At 40.8% G+C, this 24657-nt stretch overlaps 2 protein-coding genes and 2 long non-coding RNA genes across 7 annotated transcripts in view; 2 read left to right on the top strand and 2 right to left on the bottom strand.

Annotated features, from left to right (window-relative positions):
• LOC138413805 (uncharacterized) overlaps window positions 1-2888 on the bottom strand; it is a 5944-nt gene extending 3056 nt beyond the window's left edge. The window contains exon 1 of the long non-coding RNA XR_011246213.1: window positions 794-2888. This is a non-coding gene — a long non-coding RNA (uncharacterized lncRNA). The remainder of the gene's footprint in view (window positions 1-793) is intronic.
• LOC109635739 (four and a half LIM domains protein 1-like) overlaps window positions 1-9277 on the top strand; it is a 10801-nt gene extending 1524 nt beyond the window's left edge. For both annotated transcript variants that reach the window (XM_020097094.2, XM_020097093.2), the window contains exons 2-6: window positions 6376-6555; window positions 6653-6827; window positions 7553-7722; window positions 8032-8218; window positions 8655-9277. In XM_020097094.2, coding sequence (XP_019952653.1) covers window positions 6400-6555; window positions 6653-6827; window positions 7553-7722; window positions 8032-8218; window positions 8655-8806 — 840 coding nt within the window. In that variant the 5' untranslated portion in view covers window positions 6376-6399 and the 3' untranslated portion in view covers window positions 8807-9277. The remainder of the gene's footprint in view (window positions 1-6375; window positions 6556-6652; window positions 6828-7552; window positions 7723-8031; window positions 8219-8654) is intronic.
• Window positions 7255-18584, bottom strand: LOC138413804 (uncharacterized). 3 transcript variants are annotated; one of them, XR_011246210.1, is made up of 4 exons: window positions 18446-18584; window positions 18005-18188; window positions 7532-7772; window positions 7255-7363 (listed from the first exon to the last, which is right to left on the bottom strand). It is a non-coding gene; the product is annotated as an uncharacterized lncRNA (long non-coding RNA). The 3 variants fall into 3 exon arrangements; XR_011246211.1 differs by lacking the exons at window positions 7255-7363; window positions 7532-7772 and adding exons at window positions 11347-11537; window positions 11659-12279; XR_011246212.1 differs by lacking the exons at window positions 7255-7363; window positions 7532-7772 and adding exons at window positions 11347-11537; window positions 11659-12200.
• Window positions 13833-24657, top strand: LOC138413803 (adhesion G-protein coupled receptor G4-like). Its single transcript, XM_069539811.1, has 24 exons — window positions 13833-13971; window positions 14317-14468; window positions 14578-15312; window positions 15411-15484; window positions 15797-15861; window positions 15957-15999; window positions 16087-16109; window positions 16366-16511; window positions 16637-16766; window positions 17356-17456; window positions 17727-17931; window positions 18028-18193; window positions 18487-18633; window positions 18724-18849; window positions 18943-18988; window positions 19068-19171; window positions 19888-20009; window positions 20252-20520; window positions 20631-20745; window positions 21185-21263; window positions 21559-21760; window positions 22963-23064; window positions 23215-23379; window positions 24014-24657. Exons 1-24 carry the CDS (start codon window positions 13925-13927, stop codon window positions 24148-24150), a joined length of 3501 nt encoding a protein of 1166 aa, XP_069395912.1. The 5' UTR covers window positions 13833-13924; the 3' UTR covers window positions 24151-24657.

Below are 24657 nucleotides of genomic sequence, written 5' to 3'. Positions count from 1 at the left end.
GAAAGTTTTAATGGACCTCTGCAGATTTAGGGCTCAGACAACGTGATTAAGGTGAAATAGGATTTCACTGAGGGACCTGGCAGGGTTTTATCTTTGACCTGCAGCCATTAAAACATGCTGCGATGTGTTTAGGTGTGTTGATGTTAATCAGTGTTTGTGAAATTACCAAAGACAAAGAGCTGCTTTGTTTTATGTGAACAGGAGGAAGTAAAGTATCAGGTCTATGAAGATTTAGTACCAAGACAGAAAGTTATAGTTTCATTAGATCAGATTTGTGCCTTTTCAGTCATTGTGAAATTCTAGGTATTTGTAATATCTTGCACTTCAAGGCACAGTATTCTCCATTTTGTTTCCATCCATAGACGACATGTCGCCAGAGTAGCTTTCGGAGGATGTAGCCGCTCGACCATTTGTCTCAGCTGTCAACCATTAAGTGTCAGTGTTGTTATATCATCAAATAACTCATTAAAACCACACATTGATAAAATAAATTCAGTTATAAGAACCAGCTAAAATGACAGATAATGTATCTGGAGTTTACATTTTACATGCAGTAAATTTTAAATTGATGCCATAATGATATATTTTTTAAAATCTGTACTTGTAGCTTAATACAGAACTATGAAGGGAAATTGGAAAAACAAGCCCCTGAGACGGTGCTGAGAGGTTGAATGTTGCAGAAGATCATTTTAACTGAAAATTGAACTGTTATCTTCAGTAGTTTTTTAGGACACACACACACACACACACAGAAAATTTCATGGATATTTATGCAAATGGTAAATAGCCATACCCTGTTGCTGCTGAAGGTTTTAGTTTATCTGCTCTGTGGTGAAAAGCATCTCGGACACTGAACAGTGAAAACAGATTGTTCAGAAACTGAGTGTAACTCCAGACAAAGCGAGGGAGGCTGGGTGCAGCTAACCAGCAGCTTCTGGTAAAACCATCACATCTGTCCTGTTGTAGCTGGACAAGCAGTTTTTCCTCAAACTCACTCGACTCACACTCAGATCTTTTGAGTTGGCTTGAGTCCATCGTCTGGAATGTTGCTCACCAGAGCCAAATAAAACAATTATCTTTCTTTGTTGGCTGATGTGGAGTGAAAATGTTTAGCTGAACCCGCTGCTCAGTTTCAAAAAGTGATTTGTATTTATTTTTGAGGTTAACATGAGTGGAATCAGGGGTGGGAATGCCCTGAGATATGTTGTTGCAGTCGGGTTGTGATGAGGTGACCTTTAAAGCGGCTCTCCCTAGTGTTTTTGTATTAACAGTAGATTTGATGACTACATGCAAAGTGAAAGGTGCTGCTCACAAGAGAAAACCATCAGGACTCAGATCTACAAAGTTTTTAAAATGACTGCTTTCAATTCTGCATTAGGGCCAGCGAGGGTGCAGACATGACTTTAAATGAAAGCTAATGGTGCTCAAGGTCTCTGCTAAAAAGGCAAATATGAATTCAATAGAAATGACTGAGTTGTTTGTCTGCAGGATCACTCCAAAACTACCAAACTGATTTCCATGACTATCTTTAACATGTGGAGATCCGTCACTGATGTGGGACCTGATCTCAAATCATACAATTTGTCAATTTGCCTGATTAACAGCGATACGTGCTGTCGGAGCTCCCATCTAGTTTGTATTATGAGTCTCGTTGTGTTACAGTACATCTGTTTCAGCGAGTTCCCAGAAGATTAGACACACCTCAGTGAAGCTTTAACTTATCGTAAGGTTACTTCAAAATGACCAAGGAACTGCTTCGTTAACATCGAGGTCTGTTTATGAGAGCGCTGTCCTACTCACAGGTCTTTGTGATGCAATGCATTCTGGTCTTTTGAGGCTTTAGTTTCATCTCTTCCTCTTTGTGTTTTGGGTTTTTGTGCATTTGAAAACAAATTCTGAATATTATCTGTTAAAGTCGCCGAATGTCACAATATAAATAACTCACATCAATTACAAAGTTACAGCCTCAAACCTTCCAACTTTCACAATTTAAAGGTCAGTTCCTTCCCAACAATCACATCACGTTGCTTGACTCAAACAATGAGTGACCCTTCCCACTGAGAGGCTGAATCCATTTAAAGCCTATTATTCCTCACGTATTCCAGAGTTTAAACTTTAGAAAGACTTTATCAGTAGAGTGGGAGGAAACAGAGACGCTGAAGAGACAATTTAAAGCATTAAAAACAGCTCAGGTTTAAAGTGCACAGTGAATATTTTTGTCCATTCACGGTTCCAATGCTAATCTGCAGGAAGTCCCATCAAGAAATATTTTCATTCCTGCTGCAAAATCAACTGTGTGATTAAAGAGTCAGACATTTTTTAAAGTCAGGTCTGCTCCGAGGTCACACCTGCAGCTCACTGAGCAAAACAACTCTGGCCACAGTCTGTGCTGATGTGATCTGTAGACGTGAGGGACATGTTAATATAAACCTTTTAATAGCCAGTGAGTGTGAGAGTGTGTGAGTGTGTGTGTGAGAGTGTGAGTGTGTGTGTGTCTGTGTGTGAGAGTGTGAGTGTGTGTGTGGCAGGACGGTGCCAACACCGATCTAATGGAGACTTCCTGTTTCTCAGTTTTCCACTACATTCTTCGGCGATAAGCTCATGCCAACACACACGGACATACCCAGATTGGTGTACACACACACACACACACACACACTACACACTATTTCAGTTTGTCTGGTCATGTTTGTCCTCACTACTTTCTCCTCTCTTTTTCTTTCTCTCTTGTTGTTTCTTCACTTTTCCCTTCGTCTCGTTCTTCCATGTGTTTTAAAAGTGTGCGTGATTTTGCTCTTGTGCACAGGACATGATGTCACCTCTCTGCTCTATTTTTACACCACAGACCTCCAGTAGCAGCAGCAGTGGTGTGGTGACTTCGGGGGGGGGGGGGGGGGGGTTGTAATTGTTACAGGCAGGTGACTGAAACTCAAACAGAGGTGGGAAAGGATACACAAAAACAGGGAGACAGAGAAATGATAGGGAGGAGAACTTTCAAAACGTTTGTACTGCAGACTGTTTGGGATCTTATATCTTAGAGGAAAATGCTGGTCATATCTTACTATTCGTCAACAAACACCACTAGTCTCTAGTCCCATAAGATGCACAAACCCAGGACAATGTTCAACAAATGCTTGATGTAATTTTCTGACTTCACCAATCAAATGAAAGAATGATTTTCTGATCACATGGAAGCATCACTGATGTACACAGAGTCTCATAGAACTTAGTCCTCTCTGACAGAGACCTTTATTGTTGTTGACATGTTCCTTCATTACCAAGAACTTGAACTGAACATTTTCAATTCAGTCCTGTCTAAGTTGATTTCATGACAGTGGAACGAAAACAGCTTTCATAACCGCAACATGCTCGACCCAAACCTTAACATGACCCCGAGGCACGAGTCTGAACCCTCAGATGTAATATTCCCCCTGTGGGGCTCAGGTTTTTACTTCTAAATGGGGGCGAGTCTCCATAATGTGACTCTATGAACAGATTTACGTCCCCACAATGTGATAAAGTACACACAGAGTTTTCCTTGGCCCGAAGCGCAGCCTCACATTAAGACTCTTGTATTGGCAGTTTGGAGAGAAGAAAACGATGTTGTGCCGTGACAAGCAAGAACATTTACTGTGGAAAAACAAAGTCGAAGACGTGCCGCGACACTTTGCTCTGATCCGCCTGACGTCAGCGAACCCTGATTTGTTTTCCTCCAACCTGTGTGGATACTGGCGCTTCCTGTCAGCCATTGTTCGGCGTCTCATATCAGATAACAATTCCTCGATGTTGTTAGCCAAGCATCAATACCGCCTGCCCTACAGCCTTATATGAATAACAAAGAAAATATTCCTATGAGTTTAGTGGGAGGCAGGATATAACAGGAGAGAAGGAGCGGCAGAAAACAGATTACAGCACGTAAATACCAGGTGAGTGTCGTCTTTGGCCGGAGCGACTGTCTTTCAGCGGAGATGGATGACAAACCTCACCCGGTGAACAAATAACCAGCTGAAGGTTTCTCCTTAATAAGTAACGAGGGGAGATGTAGAGCTGCCCCACATGACGTCGGCCTCAGAGTGCAGCCTTATTGTCTGTTGGGGTGACAAGACCACAAAAGAAGTTATTCAGTCAACTTTATTAACACTAGCACCTTTAACAAACCTCTGTCAAACAACGCTGGGTAACAAACTGAATAACAAGCTGCTATAGTCAAGACAAATGTCAGCAAACTCACAATCTCAGCTAGGATGGCAAACCGTAGACTATAAGTAAAGATGGACGATGTGTCTTCACTTCCTCCCACTGTGCTAGAATGAAGCCAAAACATCCCAGAAACCGATTCTGAGGAGTGATCTTGGTGTGTAGCCATGGTGCCACAGTCCTGATGATGCATGTGCACGTTTTTTTTTCATCCAATAAGTAATCAAAACCAAACTTAATGGAAAAATGTAATGATGATTTATAGATTTAAGTAAATCAGGTCAGGGGAGGGATTTTTCAAACTAGAACAACTTGTTGTACAAGTTTGTATCATTTAGGTTAAGTTTAAGCACCTGACCGACAACAGCTGTACACCTGTGGCTAAAGAGCAACTGAACAGAGATATGCACCTAATCCCTGACCCATCTCTGACTTTTCTGCTCAAGAAGTTACAAGAAAAAGGAAAATGTGAGTGTTGGCGAACAGAGCCCGAACTCTTAGTAACGTCCGATATGAACCAAAAACAGAACTTCCTCCTGAATCTGAGCTGACATGCCGTTCCAACCAGGAGGCCAACGTTGTAGTTTGTGGTTTCCTAGGGAGTGGTACATGTATGAGGGTTAGAGTGAGTGTGTGTGTGTGTGTGCGCATGTGTGTGAAGGCTGCCTTAAGGGGTTGTCGACGCTCCAGATCTCACCACATTAGTCATACCAAGCATTCCTTCATGTGCTCACCACATTGTATGGACACACACACACACACACCCTCAGTTTCTCGCAGCACTTCAGGAGAATTCCTCATGGTCAGCCAGCGTGAACGTGATGTGGGAAGTAACCGAGTGAACAGACTGTATCCATCTCTTCATCCACTTTTCTCTGCGTTTTGTGCAGCCCAGAGCTTTTTGTCATGTCGTGTTTTATTTACCATCTGAAATCCCGACCCGGCAATCACAGCTGCGCTACGGTCGTCAACATGGTGATTTTGGGTCTATGTTTAGGAAGTTTATGTGTGATGTATTTTAGGGAGAGAGTGAGGAATGAGTTACATAAGGAAGCTCGGGACCGCGCTGAATTATTGGGCTCGGTCCTCTGTCCAGTTTGGACAGTGGTGGGAAAGTATTCAGACCAACGTGGTATCAATTCCCCAATGTAAAAAAAATCCAATACTGAAATATCAGCTGATAAATATAGTTAAAAAAAAACTAGCAACGATTCCTAAGTTCTGTTGGTCACCTTAAAGCTGTGCATGAATATCATGTGGCTGGGTTTAGTGTCTAGTTCCTGTAGTTTACAGCAATTATAATAATGATAATAAATAATAGATACTGCTAATAATAATAACTTTATTTATATAACACTTTTCTGTCCAGTATTATAAAATGCTTTACAAGGAAAGAACAACACCAGACCAGTCCGTGTAAATAAGAGCCGGTGAGGCTGAATTGAAAAATAACTCACAATGAATGGCTAAAAAAATCCAGAGCAAACTGTATTTGACATATTTGGTAATAAATACAAAAAAGTATGACTTAGAAACTTGGTCACTTCAAGTCTAATGAAGTTATTAGTACGATGACCATTTACTGTTCAGATGTGTTGCTCATTCTTCTTTATTGTCCATGTCATGAGTTGTATGAGGTCTTTTATCAGGAGGAGATAAGAGGTGAGGGTAAAGAGGAAGATATCACTCTGACACGAACACTACACACAAACACAGACGTGTGCGACTGGCTGCTACGTTTCTACATGAAGGAAATCGTTCAGTGTCGGAGTGAGAGCAGAGAGGCTTCTAATCAGCAGCTAAATGAAATATCAGAGTTCATTCCTCTGTTACAGTACATGTAACAACAACGCCCCCCTGTGGTGGGTTTAGGTTTCCTCCTTCAGTTCATGATCGCAATCTATGACAACAAATCGAAGCTGATGTGTCACAATCAGACATTTTAAAGTTAAAACTCTAAACATTAGCTTTTTAGAGTTTATATATAAAGTCAATACTCTTTAGCTTCCACCAGATTATGAGAACTTATCACCTTCTTTGACATTTTGTGAACCACAGAATTACCAATTATTATAATAACTATTTTACTATTATGCATCAGTTCTAACATGATATATTCCACCTGCTGACTTTATGATGAGCACAGATTTACCTCCCCTCTCCTCCTGTTTTCTGCAGGCCTGACTCTCCCTCGGTGCAGCGATGGCAGACAGCTCACAATGTTTCTACTGTCGGGAAGACCTCGGGGGGAAGAGGTTCGTTCGCAGCGAGGGGAGGCCCGTGTGTGTCCGCTGCCACACCAAGTTCTGCGCCAACTCCTGCGCCCAGTGCCACCGACCCATCTCTGTGGAAACCAAGGTAACGTGACAAGTATTTCTCATCAGGTTATGAAGTGTTTTCTTTCCTCATACCTCTGAAGAAACTTCCACCTTCCTCCTCTCTCTTCCTCCATCAGGAGCTCAGCCATAAGGGCCGGTACTGGCATGAGGAGTGTTTCCGTTGTGCCAAGTGTTACAAGCCTCTGGCTAAGGAGCCCTTCAGCACCAAAGACGACCGCATCATGTGTGGAAAGTGCTGCTCCAAAGAGGACGCTCAACGCTGCCACTGCTGCTATAAACCCATACTGGCTGGTGAGACCGAACACCTGCTAACCCAGATTTTATAGTGTTAACAAAAGGTGGTTGAGGTGTTAAAACCTATGAGTCATTAGAGAGGAAACCCAGTTTGGAATTACAAAGAGAAGAATCTACAAATAAAGCCATTAAAACATTGAAGGGAAAAAGCATGTTAGAATAGTTTTTTTCTGTCAGAACACATTGTTCATAATTTGGAGCCACTGGCTGCAACATAAGTAACATATATATAAATACATTTCTGTTTAAAATGAAAACTAGAAACTAAAGCATATACTTCAGATAAGGCCCAACAGTCCCCTTATGAAACCACTTCAAATCCACTAGATCCAAATTCTTATGTGGGCACGCCTGATTTTTTCATTCATTTCCCTGAATTCCTCTCAGAGAAATAAATTAATATTTTAAAAACACCCTATCTTGTGTTGGGTTAAAGAAAGCAAGAACTTCCCCTGGATCCGCCCCTTTGTCCGAATCCACACCAAGATTGAATGATTCTTCCTTTGCCAATGTTCCATCTTTCCACCAAGTTCCTGTTGACAAATAAACAAACCAATCAACACACAAACAAACAAACGGACTGGGGAAGAAACAAAACCTTCTTGGCTCGAGATGAAAAATTTAATCCTGCACAGATTTTCTACATTTTCCAGATTGAATTTAACCTTAAAGACCACCTGTAGATTGTACTCATTCCCCACCTGCTTCTTTTTCTCCTGCAGGCACAGAGAGCGTGGAGTACAAAGGCAACTCGTGGCACGACGAATGTTTCACCTGCTTCAACTGTAAACGACCAATCGGGTCGCAGAGTTTCCTCTCCAAAGGAACTGATGTCTACTGCAGCCCCTGCTACGACAAGAAGTTCGCCAAACACTGCGTCTGCTGCAAAAAGGTATCGTTTCCTCTGACGCGGAACAGATCCACCATCCTCCATCATTCCTCCTGAAAGAAAACGTTAACAGCCTGAAAGAGATCTGACTGTTTCTTTTTAACAGATTATTCTTTTACATTTTTTAAGGTTGTGATTTTTTAGACTAGAATAGTCTGGTAACATGAGGACAACATTCAAGAGGGTGGTACCAACAGTTCTTATAAGATGATTATATTTCTGTTGCCTTGAACGTTGTATAAAAGAGGATTTCGATTAGTTCTTTGTTATTTACAGTCAATGGTAATACTAGTGTACACCATGTGTCTCCAGCCTATAACCTCTGGAGGAGTGAACTACCAGGACCAGCCCTGGCACAGCCACTGTTTTGTGTGCAGCTCCTGCTCGAAGCCTCTGGCAGGGTTGAGTTTCACCAACCACCAGGATCAGGTGTTCTGTGTCGACTGCTACAAGAACTCTGTGGCCAAGAAGTGCAGCGGCTGCCACGACCCCATCACTGGTAAACTTACATCGAATAAGGATTTTAAACCTGTGGCTTCTTTTTAAAAGAGACACACGAGTGTCGCAGAGAACAAACGAATGTGAACGTCTCCCTCAGCTCGTAAAGTGAATCATTAAAATCTGCTTATGATGGAATAAACTGTATCAGGTTCATGGAGATTATCTCTTTAAGGACATTTACCAGTAAACAGATACAGGTCATGTGATGTTTCTTGAATACCTGCAGTTATTAAAGTTGAGATTTGAGTTTAGACGGATGGAGGTGAGTCATTGAGCAGATGGTTGGAGTATGTTAAGGCTTTTTATAAGATAGAAGGTGGAAAAACAGATGTAGGTGACAGTGTGATGATTCAAGTTAAACATTTCTGAGAACGCAACAGCAAGTATAGGAAGATGGAGGAAATGGATAAATACAGTCTCTTCTCTCCTCTCAGGTTTCGGTAAAGGAGTGAACGTCGTGAAGTACGAGGGCGGCTCCTGGCACGAGTACTGCTTCAACTGTAAGAGATGCTCCCTCAGTCTGTCCAACAAGCCCTTTGTGGCCAAGGGAAGAGACATCCTGTGCACCGACTGTGGCAACAAGTAGAGACGGAGAGTCGTGGTCTCACAGCAGTGAAAACATTGTCTTTAAGTTTCTGTTTTATTTTTATGTTGCAGATGTTTGCTTGGATTGTTTGAAATTCAGAAATCGATGCGGAACGTGTCACTGTTAGATGATACATACGTTTGAAATAAATTCTTAAATCTGGATGATTTCAAATGTGTTCTTTCATCTAATTTTTAACACAAAACAATCCTGCTTATATTAGTGACTTTAATGTTTTGTTAATATCTTGATCGATGACCAAAAATAGTTTTTTTTTAAATCTATATTTGTATCTTCTAATTACCAAGGGATTACTATGGTTATTGTGTTTTTTTCTGAGTAAATAAACCTTTATGCACTTTTCCAAACTGTTTTTCCTCAAAGGAAAGATGACAAATAAATATAAAATTGAAATGTATTGAAACTGCATGCTTTGATGTGTTAATAATATGAAATAAACTTTATACAAAATAGAGTTGTTCAGGTTTTGTTCTTGTAAACATGATATCAGCACCTTGACTGAATTTCTTTGGTTTGGTACAAATATCTCAAGGTTCAAAGCTCAAGGTCACTGTGGCCTCACAAAACTGGTTTTTGGCCTCTTGAACATAATGTAAGTCTCCAAATCATGAGCAGTTTTCATTTGGACTCAAAGATGAACTGATTAGATTTCTGTGGCCTCATGTGAATGTATATAAAAACATGGAGACAGAAACAGCACTGGTTGGTGGAGGCATACAACTACAGGACATTCATTACATATATGAACCACTTCCTCGTTGTGAGGTGTCGGCTTCATTGTTAAAAATATATCTTCCTGTATAAGAGAAAGTGGAGCAACAAGTTTTTTCTGTCTAAAAATATTGAAGGCGTTTCTTTTTGCTCCCTGCTTCACAGAGTCAGGCCATCCCAGTAAAGGTCAGTGTTGTGAGCTTTATACCAGATTTGAGCAGTGATGTGCAGGTAGAGAGCAGTGTTTACACAGAGCACTGCATGTTTGTCAAGAGCAATTACCTTTAGTTTTATGCCTTTGTGTGGGAGTTTTGTTTTTAACTTTAATTTGGTTGACTGGTAAGATTCAATGTGCAAACCCATTTTCTCTCACTCTCTCTCTTTACCTTTCTCTGTCACACCCTCTCACCTGGACACAGCGGAACACACACATATTTACACACTGGTCTCAGCAGTAACACACTGGTTTCCACTGTACAAACAGTAGCACTGTCTTTATTTGCAGAGTCGGGTTTGTGGAGGAAACTGGGAAGACCAGTCCTCAGTATCAGATATCGCTGCTGTTGGGATTCTGGGCCGGGATTCATCCTCACAGCTCTAATTTATTTGTAAGTTTATTCTCTCTATTAATGCAGGTGAATATTTATTCATTTCTTATTTTGATATATATTTAAAATGTGTGTATATATATATATATATATTTGTTTTTGATGAAATTGCACTATAAAATAAATGTTAAGGCGTTAAAACTATTTTATGAAGGGAGATTGTTAGTGTAAAAAAGTGCACATTTTAAAAATTCAGTTGATTCATTAATTGCTCAAAGATTCTAATTAACAAAAAATGCTAAAAAGATTTTTTTCCTTTTTTCAGATTTCAGGATGATTTTCATTCAAAACGTCCTGAATGTATTTGTGTGTCTGTCCCTGTGTGTCTCTGATGTGTCCACATCTGATGTGGAGCAAGGTACGTTAAGATTCGCTTCTACTCATTCTCAGTACTCTAATGTGAGCAGGGAGGGGGGCAAAGTTTTAAATTCATAGTCGTGGTTAAAAGTAGAATAAAAGACGACAGAAAATAATAAACGCTGGTAAAGATTACGAGCTCTCTTACAGAAATAAAACCTATTTGTTAGTTTATTTCTTTATTATCTGTCAGATTTTAGATCCTGTTCGATCCCACAGAAAAGTCACTGCGGATTATAAATAATGTCTTGAACAAAGAGCTCACATTTGTTCACTAGTATCAGGCTGTATGATATATATATATATATATATATATATATGCTCTGTCTTAGCTGCAGATGGAAGGTCAAAAGGTTGAAGCCATTATAGGAAGTTAACGTGTGCTGTTGTGCGTCATAACATTTCAATTACTTCTTCTGACTGGAATTTGAATTGTTTCAATAAAATGATCAAAATGATCCAACCCATTATTTAAAAAGCTAAAAATACAACAGATAAAACTTTCTTTTAAGTGCTATGAGGAAAAACTAATACACATTATTAACTATTTACATATTCAGTGCAGTGAAAGTTCTGTTTAAGCAATCTTGATTTTTGTTAATGTCAGTTGTACATGTCTAATATTTGTTCCATCAGGTTTTTCTCTTTGCAATATTTAACTTAAACTACATCAGCATCTCAATATTGTTTATGTTTGTCAGTTTGATTATGATATAACTCTGGAAGTGTCATAATCATAAAGTTCAATTTCATTCAACTCAGTTTGATTAATAATATCTTTTAATTGAAATATTTGATGAAATAAACAAAACAAAGCCTCAGAGAGATGTGATAACAATCTCCAGTCCACACACTGCTCCTATACTGTATGTGCCTCATGTTAATGATTTACTATGTGCTGTCTGTGTCTGTCGTCAGTGCCTCAGCTCAGTCTCTGGGGGAAGGTGGTTGACTTCAGCACCAGGGACAGCCACTGGAAGTTAAAGCGTCACGTCTCCATCCCCGCCCTGCAGGAGCTCACGGTCTGCCTCAGTCTGAAGTTCCAGGTATAGACGGAGATGAGAAGAGACATTTACTCTAGCGTCAGTTTCTAAAATCAAATCACGAATCGTGTTGTGTGTGTCATGAAATATATGTAGGTCCGGGCCACCTCACCATGGACCGCCTTCATGTACCGTCATCCCGATGCTCAGTACACTGAGCTGGGCTTGGGGGGGAAGCTGAATCGCTTGGTGGTCTGGCTGTTTGGGAGAGAGTGGACGAGCCCTAAGATAAACCTTAGTCTGTCGCAGTGGTACACGCTGTGTCTCGCCTGGTCTCATACGAAAGACAAACCTTCCCTTTACATTGATGACAAACTGGTGGACATGAAGGCAGGTGGGTTTTATTTTGTGTTGTAACTTCTGTTCCAAATTGTTAAAAAAAGATTTTGGCGGTTTCAGGCTCTGTGCTAATTTGAGTGTATCATACTACCGTTCCCTCTTTTCCTCTCCCTCAGCTCACTCCAGCGACACCCGTTCCTCATCTCCCCCCTCGTGCCACAAACTGGCTCCCAATGGCACCCTCACTCTTGGTGGGGCGCACCGCCTGACGAATGGGAGCATCCAGATTATTCCGGTCACCGGCATTGTGGCCAAAGTGTCTCTGTTTCGACTGTGGCAGCGAGAGCGCAGCAAACAGGAGGTGACATCTGTGAACTGTATAGAGGGGGACTTGTTGAAGTGGGAGAGGGACAACTGGGACACTTGGTGGGGAACGGAGCGGTATGACTCCAGCCTGCAGTGTGGTGAGATCAATACAGAATGTCCTTTACCACAGAAACTACAATGTCTCCTCCCACAGTGTTTATACATCAGTTAGTGTCATTTCACTTTGGTGCGGTAAAAAAAGTCTGTCAAGTATTAACATCTGCATGAGCTGTAGCATTAAATATTTACCAGCCATCTTTTTAGATTTTAGTAGATGAGTAAATATAGAAGCCATTCTCTCATCAAAAATAGACATCAGGCGTTTAACTCAACCTCTTTGTTTGATTAAAAATCTGCAACCCAGGTTCAATATTTTGGAACATTTAATAAACGTAATTTTAGGAATAACTGATCGTGAAGTATCCTGATAAGAAGAAACTATACATTTGGTTTTGTCTCATTTGGTTTTATCATATATTGTATCAACATTGATTCGTTCCCACTTTGACTTCTGCTTTCCACTTTTATTTTACAGCAGAGCTCCATGTTTGAGTTTCACAGAAACGGTTCCTGTTCCTATTTAATACTTTCTGATCATTCGTTTTTTCAAATAATAAAAATATCAACTTAAATCAAAGGCAAAACTGGTTTCTTTTTCAAATGTTGCATTGCTGCATTAAATTTTTTTTAATAGTGTCTCATTCTCTTTGGTTGTTTGGCAGAATGGTCCTGTTACGAAGTGAGACTGATGTTTGCCCTCATCTGTTACAATGAGTACAATACTGAGGACTACATGGCCAGAGACATCGCACATTACTGGGTAAAAAAAGACATACACTACAATGAAAACATTTTAATCAATAAATTGACCAGAACATTATTATTCTCAAATATGGACAGGGGGGAATTTTGCTAAATGTTTAGTTTTCATTATATGGACATTTTTTAACAGTATAATAAAATCCTAAAAGTTTTTAATAAAACATGTTTCAATATGAATTAAACCTAGTATAATTAGAACATATTTGATCACTTCAAACCAATCATCCAGGGGCTGTTGGTTTGGATTGGATTGTAAAGTACAGGTATTATTTTGACTTTGTTCACCTGCAGTAAATCTGTTTTCTGTTTATTGTTCCTGCAGCTCAGAGACGTTCTGCCGAAGAGCATCTATTTACACAGAGTGTCCGTGTTTGAAGTATCCAGGTAGGAGAAGCTTTGACTTCTCACACTGAGGGTACAATGTGTATGAATGTCAACTGTATTTCATAGTAAATGACAGAGAAAGAAGGAACCGATGAGGCCATAAACAAACCCTCAGTGTCTTTGATTTCTCACACAGATCCAGCACAGAGGACGGACCTGCACAAACTTCACATAACAACAGTTTGGTGAGGAAACACCTGATTGATGAATGAACCACGCCGATATTGATCAGCCAGTCTCTACTGATACTAACAAACTGATTCATCAGCAGATACGTCAAAGTTATGATTTTGCACCAGAGAACATCAGAGAGATTTAAATGCGTTTGGATCACAATTCTTCAAAAATGCAATTTAAAGGATATTTATCAAAATATTCATGTTCAGTGTTAATGTAAAAAAAATGTCTTGGTCATATTAGATTATTAGTCTCAGTCAGTATTGGTCAGGCTCCAAGAAATATATGAAATGTGTTGCTCAAGTCCATGTTTTAATTCGAGAGTGAAAAAAGCAGTGCGGTGAAATAACATGTGTTTTACTCTTCAGGTGCGGGGGGGTTCCTCCAATATTAAAAGGTAACATGGTTCACTGGTTTTACTGCTTCATTGAATTAGATCAGCTGAGACACAAGATCAGTTTCAAGCTCAAAAGATGGTGAAAGAGATTTTGTCTCAATATAAAATATATAGACGAGCAAATGTTCAATTATAATTATGAAAAACATGTTTTCTGTAGTTCATCCACACTTTTTTAGAATTAAATACATTTCCACGCTTGGGAAAACTCTTCTGATCGCTAAAATAAATAAATAAATAAGACAATTAAAATAGAATAAAATAGAATTTGTTGTTATACAGAGTACAACAACATTAAATAGCAATCCTAAGCTTTTACCTTTAACCCTTTGTCTTCCCCTGTAGGTTTCACTGTCTGGTTCATATAAGTGTGATTCCCAGCGTGGATGTGGCGGCTGTGCAAAAAGAGATGTACATGGATCTGAGGGTCCCCTACGACGACCTGAGTGGTCTGGAGGTGGTGGCTGAGGAGGGCAGCATACACACCACATCTGTTGGTAGGGCGTAGTGTTCTAACTCTGTGTGTGTGTGTGTGTGTGTGTGTGTGTGTGTGTTCGCAGAAAAACTCATTTGTAGTTCACAACAGTATTTTTATCCTCTTTCCAGGAAGCTTCTCCACAGACGCCACCATTCCTCCTGATGTGGTGACAGTCACCACCACCCAGGCTACAACTGCAACATCAACTTTACCTCCAAACACCACACTCAAGACCACAACCAGCACCACAACCTCACCACAGACCACCGGCACCACAACCACACCACAGACCACCAGCACCACAACCTCACCACAGACCACCAGCACCACAACCACACCACAGACAACCACCACAACAACCACACCACAGACAACCAGCACCACAACCACACCACAGACAACCACCACAACAACCACACCACAGACAACCAGCACCACAACCACACCACAGACCACCAGCACCACAACCACACCACAGACCACCAGCACCACAACCACACCACAGACAACCACCACAACAACCACACCACAGACAACCAGCACCACAACCACACCACAGACAACCAGCACCACAACCACACCACAGACAACCAGCACCACAACCAGCACCACAACCAGCACCACAACCACACCACAGACAACCAGCACCACAACCTCACCACAGACCACCAGCACCACAACCAGCACCACAACCAGCACCACAACCAGCACCACAACCACACCATACACAACCACACCACAGACCACCAGCACCACCACAACAACCAGCACCACTACCACACCACAGACCACTGGCACCAAAAGTACCTCAGCTAGTGCAGCCACAGAAGCCATCACCACAACAAGCCCTTCGAATATCTCAGGTCAATCTCATCATTTACAGTCATGTTAAAAATGTTGTGTGATGATGCTGTAAAACATGTTTATTTATCTTGTTGTTTTGTGTCAATCTTCTGTGCAGAGCTGTTTTTTGAGGTTAAGGTGAACGTGTCTATAACAGGAAACTGTGACGCCAAACAGATTCTCTCCACCTGGGTAAATCTCACAGTTCATCATAGATCGATTATTTTTACTAGATAAAAATGACTAGATAAACAGTATACATTTTAAAAAACACACAATACATTTCATTACTCTACAGAATAAGTTAGAATGTCCATCGACTCCAAACCTGCTTCTGCCCTGACGGGTTCACCTGCAGTTGTCATGGAGTTCATGAAAAACATTCAACTAACTCAAATATAATGAAAAAGATTCCAATAAACACATAAATCTTGAGTGTCCCTCCACAGAACCCGTCTAAGTACCACTGCTCTAGTCTTTAAAGAATCCTCTGCCTCTTTACAGCTCGTCTCTTGTCTACCTGATGACATGACAGTGCTCGACCTGCAGCTGCTCCCCAGAGCTCAAAGGTACCACGCAGCCCCGTGATCATCATCCACCTTCACAAACATCAGAAATCAGTATCTAAAAAAATGTGAATATACATTTTTGATGTTGCTTTCAGGTATTACCCTGACATACAGTCAAACCTCACTGCCTCTGATGGAGTAAGTCAACACTCTTCATTGTGTCATGAAATGGAAAAGTTTCTCCCCATGACACCAGTGTCACTATTTTCACTCTTCCTTCCTCAGACGTTCATACACAGAGTGTCCAGGTATGGATCGTGCAGCTCTCCACCACTTCACTTAAAACTTATGAATATGACAGAATGATTACATGAGGTGGACGACACAATGTGCTCAACAGGCCTGTTTACTTTTATAGCATTTTAGGTTTTAATTGTCAAACGTGAAATATTTAGAAAATCTTTTCTGTTTTCTAGTGTATCATTTCAATAACTATACATTTGATTGCATGTGTTTGTGTGTAAATTCATTATATTAACTCGTTAACTCCGTCACTGTCTGCAGAGAGAGTTGTGTTTTCCAGGTTCAGGTTATGATGTCACCCTCAGACACACAGGAAATAGAGGAGCAGATACGAGACCTGCTTTTAAAGCCTTATAACAATGGCTCCGTCACTGTGGCGACTGAGGACATAAAGATAAGCCGCATATGTGAGTGAAAATTTACTTCTGTTTAATTTGAATATATTTTTTTGATTCATTCCAAATTCTATAGATAAGAAAGACGATCATTTTGTCCGTCTTATTCTCTTTCTCCATCTGTGTCACTGTCTCAGTGATCTTGAAGTGCACTGCAGAAACCGACCAGACCATGAAAGGCGTGTTTGAGTGGCCGGCCACATCAGGAGGAGAGAATGCAACTCGGCCGTGCCCAAAAAATCCACATCACAACGCCACCCGACACTGGTGAGAACTCAGGGGGCTCATTCCTTTATTTTGTTCACAAGTTTTTCCCTCAACCTAAAATACTAATATGTGTAACTGGGACGTGTTTGGTGTGTGAGAGGAAACCAAACACTCCAGGGAGTTTGTAAAAATGAACAATACTCTGGTGAAAAGATTGAAACTAGTGTTAGAAATCTGTTATTGAGCCAAACAAATTCATCACACAGTCACATTCTTATCTGGTCGGAAGAGATTTAACACATGAAGAAACACGGGCCGAGGCGAGTATTGATTACATCCACTGGCAAATATTTACAGGGCTGTCTGGCTGTGTGCAGGACTCTCTGTGTGTTGACTCATTGCGATGATTATTATCGATGGCTGCTCATCAGCCGGGGGGAGCTGTGCAGTAAAAGCATTAATCAGGAGGTTATTGACACCAATGAGAAGAGATGACTGATAAATGATTCCTGGATCAAACACCTCACAGCTGTTTATGGGTTTTTATATATAATGTCCATGTGCTCAACTTATTTATCCTCTTTTAAAAAAGTAGCTGACAATAAAGTAGTTATGCAAAAGCCCCTCTCACCACCTGCTTGTGTGACAGTAAGCTGTGCCTCAGTACCCACTGGATGACCCCCGACCTGGAAGACTGTTTTCCAGTGGTGGAAATCATCCCTGATCTGGACCAAGTCCAAGTCACTGCTGGTCTGTGTTCTCTTTGTATTCATAGTTATTTACTAAAAAGCTTAGCACACTTTTCTTTATCATAAGAGTTTAATAGTGACATCTTAAGAATCATTGCCAATTTTTATATTCAAAAATAATAAATCAATATACTGGACATGTTTTACTCTCTAATATCTGACTCATCATCACCCCCAACAATCCATACAATTCAAGCTCTAATTCAGGCCAGATGTATATATCAGTATATATTTCAGATTTATAAGTTCACAAGTTGTATTTGACCTGCAGACAACTCTCTGGAAGTGGTTGAGATGATCAAGGATTTACTACGCAACCACACCACGATCAGCTACCAGGAGCTGGTCACAGTCCTCAACAAGCTGGAGGACATAGTGAACCAGAGTGTGGTGACACCGTATCTGGGCCAAGCTCTGATCAACATCATCTCCGACATACTGGAGTCTGACAGCAACCTGGCTCCTTTCACCAACAAGTAAGAAAGGAAATCAAAAGTAGAACCTGAGGAACCTGCTGAACTTTTCCTGTTTGACCTCCTGTTCACTGACCTCGTCCCTGTCGTCCGCTGCAGGATCCTGAACATCACGGAGGCGGTGGGAGACAGGATGGTGGGCTACGAGGGCTCCTACACACTGGTCGCTCCGGCCATCGCCATCTCAGTGGTGGATGTAGTTCCTGACCAGATTGGCACTTTGACTTTCGGCGTGTTGTCTGATCGCGCAGGCTCAAAGCCTGAGGTTGGTGAATAAATGACAGATGTCAAACATCTTTCAGGTTACAGAAAACAGCGAAATCATATATTTATTATAGTTGGATAAAAAAACAAAGATATTACAATCTTTTCATTTGTCCTGACATTGAAAATAAGCCAATAGTTGTATAATTTTTTTTTTTTAAACTAAGTAATTCAATTTAGTTTGAGAAAACTAACTAAGAAGTGATTTAGAGAAAACACAATTTCACACTCGTGTCACAGTGTCTGCACTAACCAAGTCTGGGATGTAGAGTTAATAAAGTTTTCTTGTTGTAGATTTTTATCAACAGGTGTCCCTTTAACAGCACAGTGGCCTTCATCTCCCTGCCACCTGTCCTGCAGCACAGTTTCCCACAAGTCGACCAGAACCAAAGCCCACCACGAGTCCAGTTTCAGTTCTACGGTATACCCATGCTCTTCAAGGTACGAGTCCTCTCCAGAAATCCCAGATGAGCTGCATTTCAACAGAATGCTCTTCTTTATAATTACATTCACGCCTCCTGTAACTTTCAGAGCAGCCAAGAGGGTCAGACCCTCAACTCTTTTGTGGTGTCAGCCAGCGTGACCAACACCAGCTCCCCCATCAAAGACCTGGATGAAGACGTCCAAGTCACGCTCCGTCATCTTATACCCAAAACAGTATGATCAGCTGACCTTTGAAAATATGAAAAATGGTTGATCACTGAGCTGATGCATGAACAAGCAAAGCATTTCATTTTCATCTGTTTACAGCTTCACGACGACGTTAAGTGCGTTTACTGGAACTTCAATAAAAACAGTGGGTGTCAATCATTTTTCTCACTTTTTAATAGAAGCTGTTGGACGGCGTGATTCTAAATCTTTGTTTTGTTGCTCAGACGGACACGGAGACTGGGACGATTACGGCTGCAGAAAATACAACAGCAGCTCTGACTACACAACGTGTCTGTGTGATCATCTCACACACTTCGGAGTTCTCCTGGTACAAACTATATAATCACTATATTTACTGTTTCCTGGAGAGTAAACCTCAGAGTGACAGTAAAAGCAATTCACCAGCAGAGGGCGTTCGAAGCACAACAAATTAAATGAAGATAAAAAAAGAAGCTAAGTTGGACAAATTCACTTGATCTTTAACTGGACCTGAGTAGTTCCTGTTCCTCTATTTAATTTACTCTTCCTGTCTTCAAAAACATCAAAGACACAATTATTTAAATTCAAGCATAATTTATAAGGAACTACTTTAATATTTTGATTAAAACATAAAAAAATGGATGACAAACAGACTTTCAATATTTGAAAGGGCTGAATTAATTGTGGCCCAAGATACTGAGTTTACAATAATACAAGACAAACTATAATAAATAATAAACTGCAATAAAAACAGCCCAGTGCAACAGAGAGGCTCACAGTTGTATTTTAGTAGTTATTAGACAACATCGGAGCTGTCCGGCACAGAGGGATACAATATCCTCCAAGACACTCAGACACAAAAAAATATTCACTTGTGGATTTAATAGATTGTTACCTATCCTTCGAGCTGTGTTGTTGATCAGAAAGATCCTTATGCTGGTTTGTACTTGAGCGTAGTGTCAAGAGCAGTTACTTTTATTAAACCACTTGCAATGTGTGTTGATGTTGGAGAGTTATTGGTGGCACATTGGGAAATAAATAAAAACACACGATAAATGTGTGTAGGACGTCTCTCGGACTCCGGTGGACCCGGCTAACGAGCAGATCCTGACCTTCATCACCTATGTCGGGTGTGGACTCTCATCGCTGTTCTTGGGAATCACTGTTCTCACCTACACAGTTTTCGAGTAAGTGTCCAACTACTAATCTATTATTGGTGGGATTGCTGCACACTATATATTTCTCTACTATAATTTGTCATACACCGACTGTCAGTAGGAAAAAACAGGATTATTGTTGTGTTGATGACTTATTTCCAAAGCCATTGAAATATCAGTTATTGCAGGTTTAATTGTGTGTGTATATGATTGTCTCTACTTTACACTGTCTGGGTTTTACCTTTCATTTTCCTCCTGCGTTTCTGCCTCAGGAAGCTTCGTCGAGACTACCCCTCTCAGATCCTCATCAACCTCTGCCTGGCGCTGCTGGGCTTGAACCTGGTGTTCCTGGTCAACTCCTGGCTGTCCTCTTGGGGTCTGTACGCCCTCTGTGTCGCTGCAGCCGCTGCGCTGCACTACTTCCTCCTGGCCTCATTCACCTGGATGGGGTTAGAAGCCGTAAACATGTACTTCGCCCTCGTCAAAGTCTTCAACGTCTACGTGCCCTCGTACATCCTCAAGTTCTGTGCTCTGGGATGGGGTGAGTTGTGGGATTGGCTCTTTGTATTAGGAGAATGCTAATTGAAAGCAGATAATTGTGATGGTTATTCTTTCTGAGGCTGTGATACATTCTGTACACTCCTCCTCCAGGGCTTCCTCTGATGATCTGCATCCTGGTGCTCATCCTGAACAGAGAGGCCTACGGCAGTCACCTCTACACAGACGCTCAACACAGCTTAGACATAATAGATCAATCTGACAACTTGTGAGTTTCAGCTTCATCTTGTATTATTTATAATCATTCACTCTTCGTGTCTGGATTCATCTTTGAAACACGAGGGCTTCAATCAGATGCTTAAGATTAAAATGTAAAAAACTTCTGCACAGTTTGGTTGGTATTGCAAAGTAGAATTATCACTTAATCACACTTTGGTGACTTTCAGATTTATTAAAAGTACGATGTTTTTAATCTTATCCCTGCGTGATAGTAAGCTTAAGACGAGCAGGCTGTTCTCAAATTCATCCGCTGAAGAGGTAAAGTTTCTCTGTGTCCTCTGTTCACCTTCAATTTGAGTTGAACACGTAACATTAGACAGTTTTGTGACATTTGGAGGTCAGGCACAGTTTTTTTTAGAGAAAAAAGTTCCAAGTCATCTTTACATTTCTTATAAATCTGTTTTTCCGCTCGATCCTTGTTTCTTCAGCTGTTGGCTGCAGGACAACGTGACCTTTTACGTGTCTGTGGTTGCCTACGCCGTGCTGATCTTTCTCTTCAACACTGGGGTAAAAAATTACTTTATGTTCATATTTAAGTTGATAAACTGTTTTATGTTTCCATTTTACTGGTGAATGCATCACATTATTCTCCAGCTACAGGATGTATCAGTCTGACACTTAATTCTAACACTTTAATAGAATGTATTATCATGAACTTTGATATCAATATAGACGGACCAGGCTTTGTAGCTTATGTAGCCTGGAATGTGTATGTAACCTTGCATCCCTTGTTATAAAATCCATTATTATTTCTTTGTCATTTATCTACTCTAAAATCCATATTTTGTATTTTATTGTTTAGGTCTTTGTGGTGGTTTTGATCCAGATCCGCCACATGAGAGCCAACAGCCCGGCTGGAATCCGCAGTGGGCTGATGCACGACCTGAAGGGAGTTGCCAGTCTCACCTTGTTACTTGGACTCACGTGGACAGTTGGCTTTTTTACCTGGGGACCGGCCAGAACAGTTATGCTGTACCTGTTCTCTGGACTCAACACCCTGCAAGGTTTCTGTTGTTTTGTTCAGAGACTTTGACAGAAAGCTGAGAGGGAACAGGCCTCGAACTGATTTGTTCTTAAGTGGCATGTGTGACTGATTTAAGGGTCGGGCACAACTCAAGTGTTTTCACTGACTGATAAAGCGTCTGCTCAGGCTGAGGGTGAACAGAGCTGTGATGTCATATTTTATATTCTAAGTAAAGGTGTAGTTTGTAGGAAAATGCAGTTTCACTCACATCTCTGAAAACCATAATTTGAGGTTAACATAATTAACAAATAGTCCAGACCTGTCATCAGTCATAAACAGACAATCTGCCTTTTTCAAAAAAAACATTCATTTAAGTATAATGCCCAAACATGAATGGATCTGAAGTGTGGCTATCTAAAACATTTCTACCATTTCTTCATCTTCATGATCAAAATTTAAATTTCTTTAAGATTTTGAAATTGTATTTTTGACAGCAAAAAGACTTTGGTTTATTTTATACAGACACAGAAGTCTGTATAAAAAGATGGACAACATGACAGCCAAAAATGAAGGCATAGCCTCTTGATCACCACCTGGTGGCTGGCTGCAGTGTAGGTCACAGACCCTTCACTTCTGGATAGTGTGAAGAAGTGGAGCCACGTTGTCCATCTCTATATTCAGACCCTGACACCGACGGCTGCCTCGGGGTGTTTATGCAGGTCTCTGTCAGGGAGAGTGAAAGAGTCAGACTTCATGTTAAACCATCCACTCTTTATCCATGTCATGGTTTGGCACATCTATGACACAGTTGATTTACAATTGTCCGACCTCAGAAACACAAACCTCCTCATGAACTTTAGTTGTGACCGTAAACAGGGTTTGATCAAATTAACTAGATGAGCAAATATTTTTCATAGTTGTGTTTTAAATTTGTCCTGCTGCTTTCCTTCCCGCATGAGGCCCGCTCGTAAATTTTTCCTGAATATCCCACTTCACATTCACAGTTCAAAAGAACCAAAACAACTCAGGATAAAAAAGGAAGAAATCAAACAGAAGTTAAATGATGCAACCCTTTCACAACTATCTGTTTCTTTTATGTTTTATCTGATGCAACCAAACCTCCACTGTTTACCTTCCTCAAGGACAAATCAACATTATCTGCCGAGGGGACAAACTGAGCCATCAGCCAGGACTCAATCTGGTCCAGCACAACTTGTGACATCACTTTTCTTTATATTCCAGGACTTTTCATCTTCTTCTTCCACTGTCTGACGAAGGAGAACGTCAGGAAACAGTGGAGGATTCACCTCTGCTTCGGACGTTTTCGACTGGAGGAGTGTTCCGGTATGATAGCCACACACAGCGTTATGTAACTGTTAAAACTAACTTCAATTCAATCAAAATAACCAGTACCTGCACTTCCCAAAGATTCAGTAACGAACAGCAGCTTTCACTTTGAGTTTGATTTGTGTTACCTGCATTTTTGTCATCCAGAGTGGAGCAACTCTGCCTCGGCTGGAGTTGTTGCCAAACCCAAATCAAATCCTCCGAGAGCATCAGTGCCGTCTGTCCACTCAGTCAAGTCCAGCTCCACGGAAAGCACGTCAGCTTCCTCCGACTCCAGCCAGAGAGACTCGTCCTGCAAAAGGCCGAATCTAGGTGAGATAAGCGGCACACAATCCTCTTAAAAACCATAACCATCAGTCTGTCAACACTATCATTTCAGTTAATGGAAAAAAAAAAAGATAATCCAAGATTAATTCAAAGTTCAACGGAAATTTAAGACAGGATGGAACAAAAGCGAGGCAGGATCATGAAATGCGTTATGAGGAAAATCAAGCAACTGTTTCAGCTTCAATTATCATCCTTAATGAGTTCTTCAAAAACCATTTTCTGTGACATTCTTCCCATGACATTATACTCGTTATCAATTCCTAAATCCTCATCTATTGTGAGACAATTAAAGCTGCAATTAAATGGTATAAATCATGTTATTGTGGTTCAGCCTCCTTATGAGACGATCACAGATGTAGCCGGTCATCAGTCCCTCAGCTGCTCGAGTCACAGTGAATGTCACTGCATACGTTAATGAGAATGCACCAACGTTGAATAATTACATGCAAGCCTTTGTAATTAATCCAGTTCAAACAAAGCTGACATTATGTAACTGCCATTTCTTACAGGTTTCCTTCACTATCCTCGATAGCTAACCTTTCGTTTAACCCAGAGGATATGTGAGAGGATAAATGAAATATAGCAGCTCTGATTATTCAGATATTTAATTATCTTTCAGGCCTTTTTGTGAATTCCCTGATTCTCCCTCGAGCCCAGAGAAGCCCCTTGGTCGCAGGAGGCCCTGCTTCTCAGAGGGAGGTGAACCTGGCTCCCGGCTGGAGGAATCACCTGCTCGATCAGCAAGAACAAAGATAAAACACACATTTGGACGTCGACATACAAATTACTGCAACTCCCCCCCAAAAAACCCAGCAGCTTAAACCCAGAGATGTGTAATCAGTGTAGATTAATTAAAAAGCCCCATTGTATTCCACCTTCATTAGATCATTTAGTTTTTTACTATTCTACAGTTTTTTTTGTTTTTTGCTAAATATTGTAAAAAGAGCCTATAATTATGAAGACATGAGTGGTTGCATCAATTCCAAGGAGGAGTTGGTTGCCAAGCAACTGGTGAGTGGAGCCATGGTGACAATGAACCCACAGTCTGGATGAGAAAAAAAAACACAAAACATTTTTAATTCAAGATGACGCAAATCTCCCTGTGTTCCTGCCTCTGTCTCTTTCTATGTACTTCACATTAAACTAAATAATTATGCTACAGTCCGTACACCGTAATTGTAATTGTGTTGAAATGATTGTTATGCCGTCTTTGTGACTTGTGTGTGTTCTGACCAAGTCTCTGTGATAAACATGTAATTGTGT

Source organism: Paralichthys olivaceus, chromosome 15 (assembly GCF_024713975.1).
Source record: "Paralichthys olivaceus isolate ysfri-2021 chromosome 15, ASM2471397v2, whole genome shotgun sequence".
NCBI lineage: Eukaryota > Metazoa > Chordata > Actinopteri > Pleuronectiformes > Paralichthyidae > Paralichthys > Paralichthys olivaceus.
This window is presented reverse-complemented; position numbering and strand designations above follow the sequence as displayed.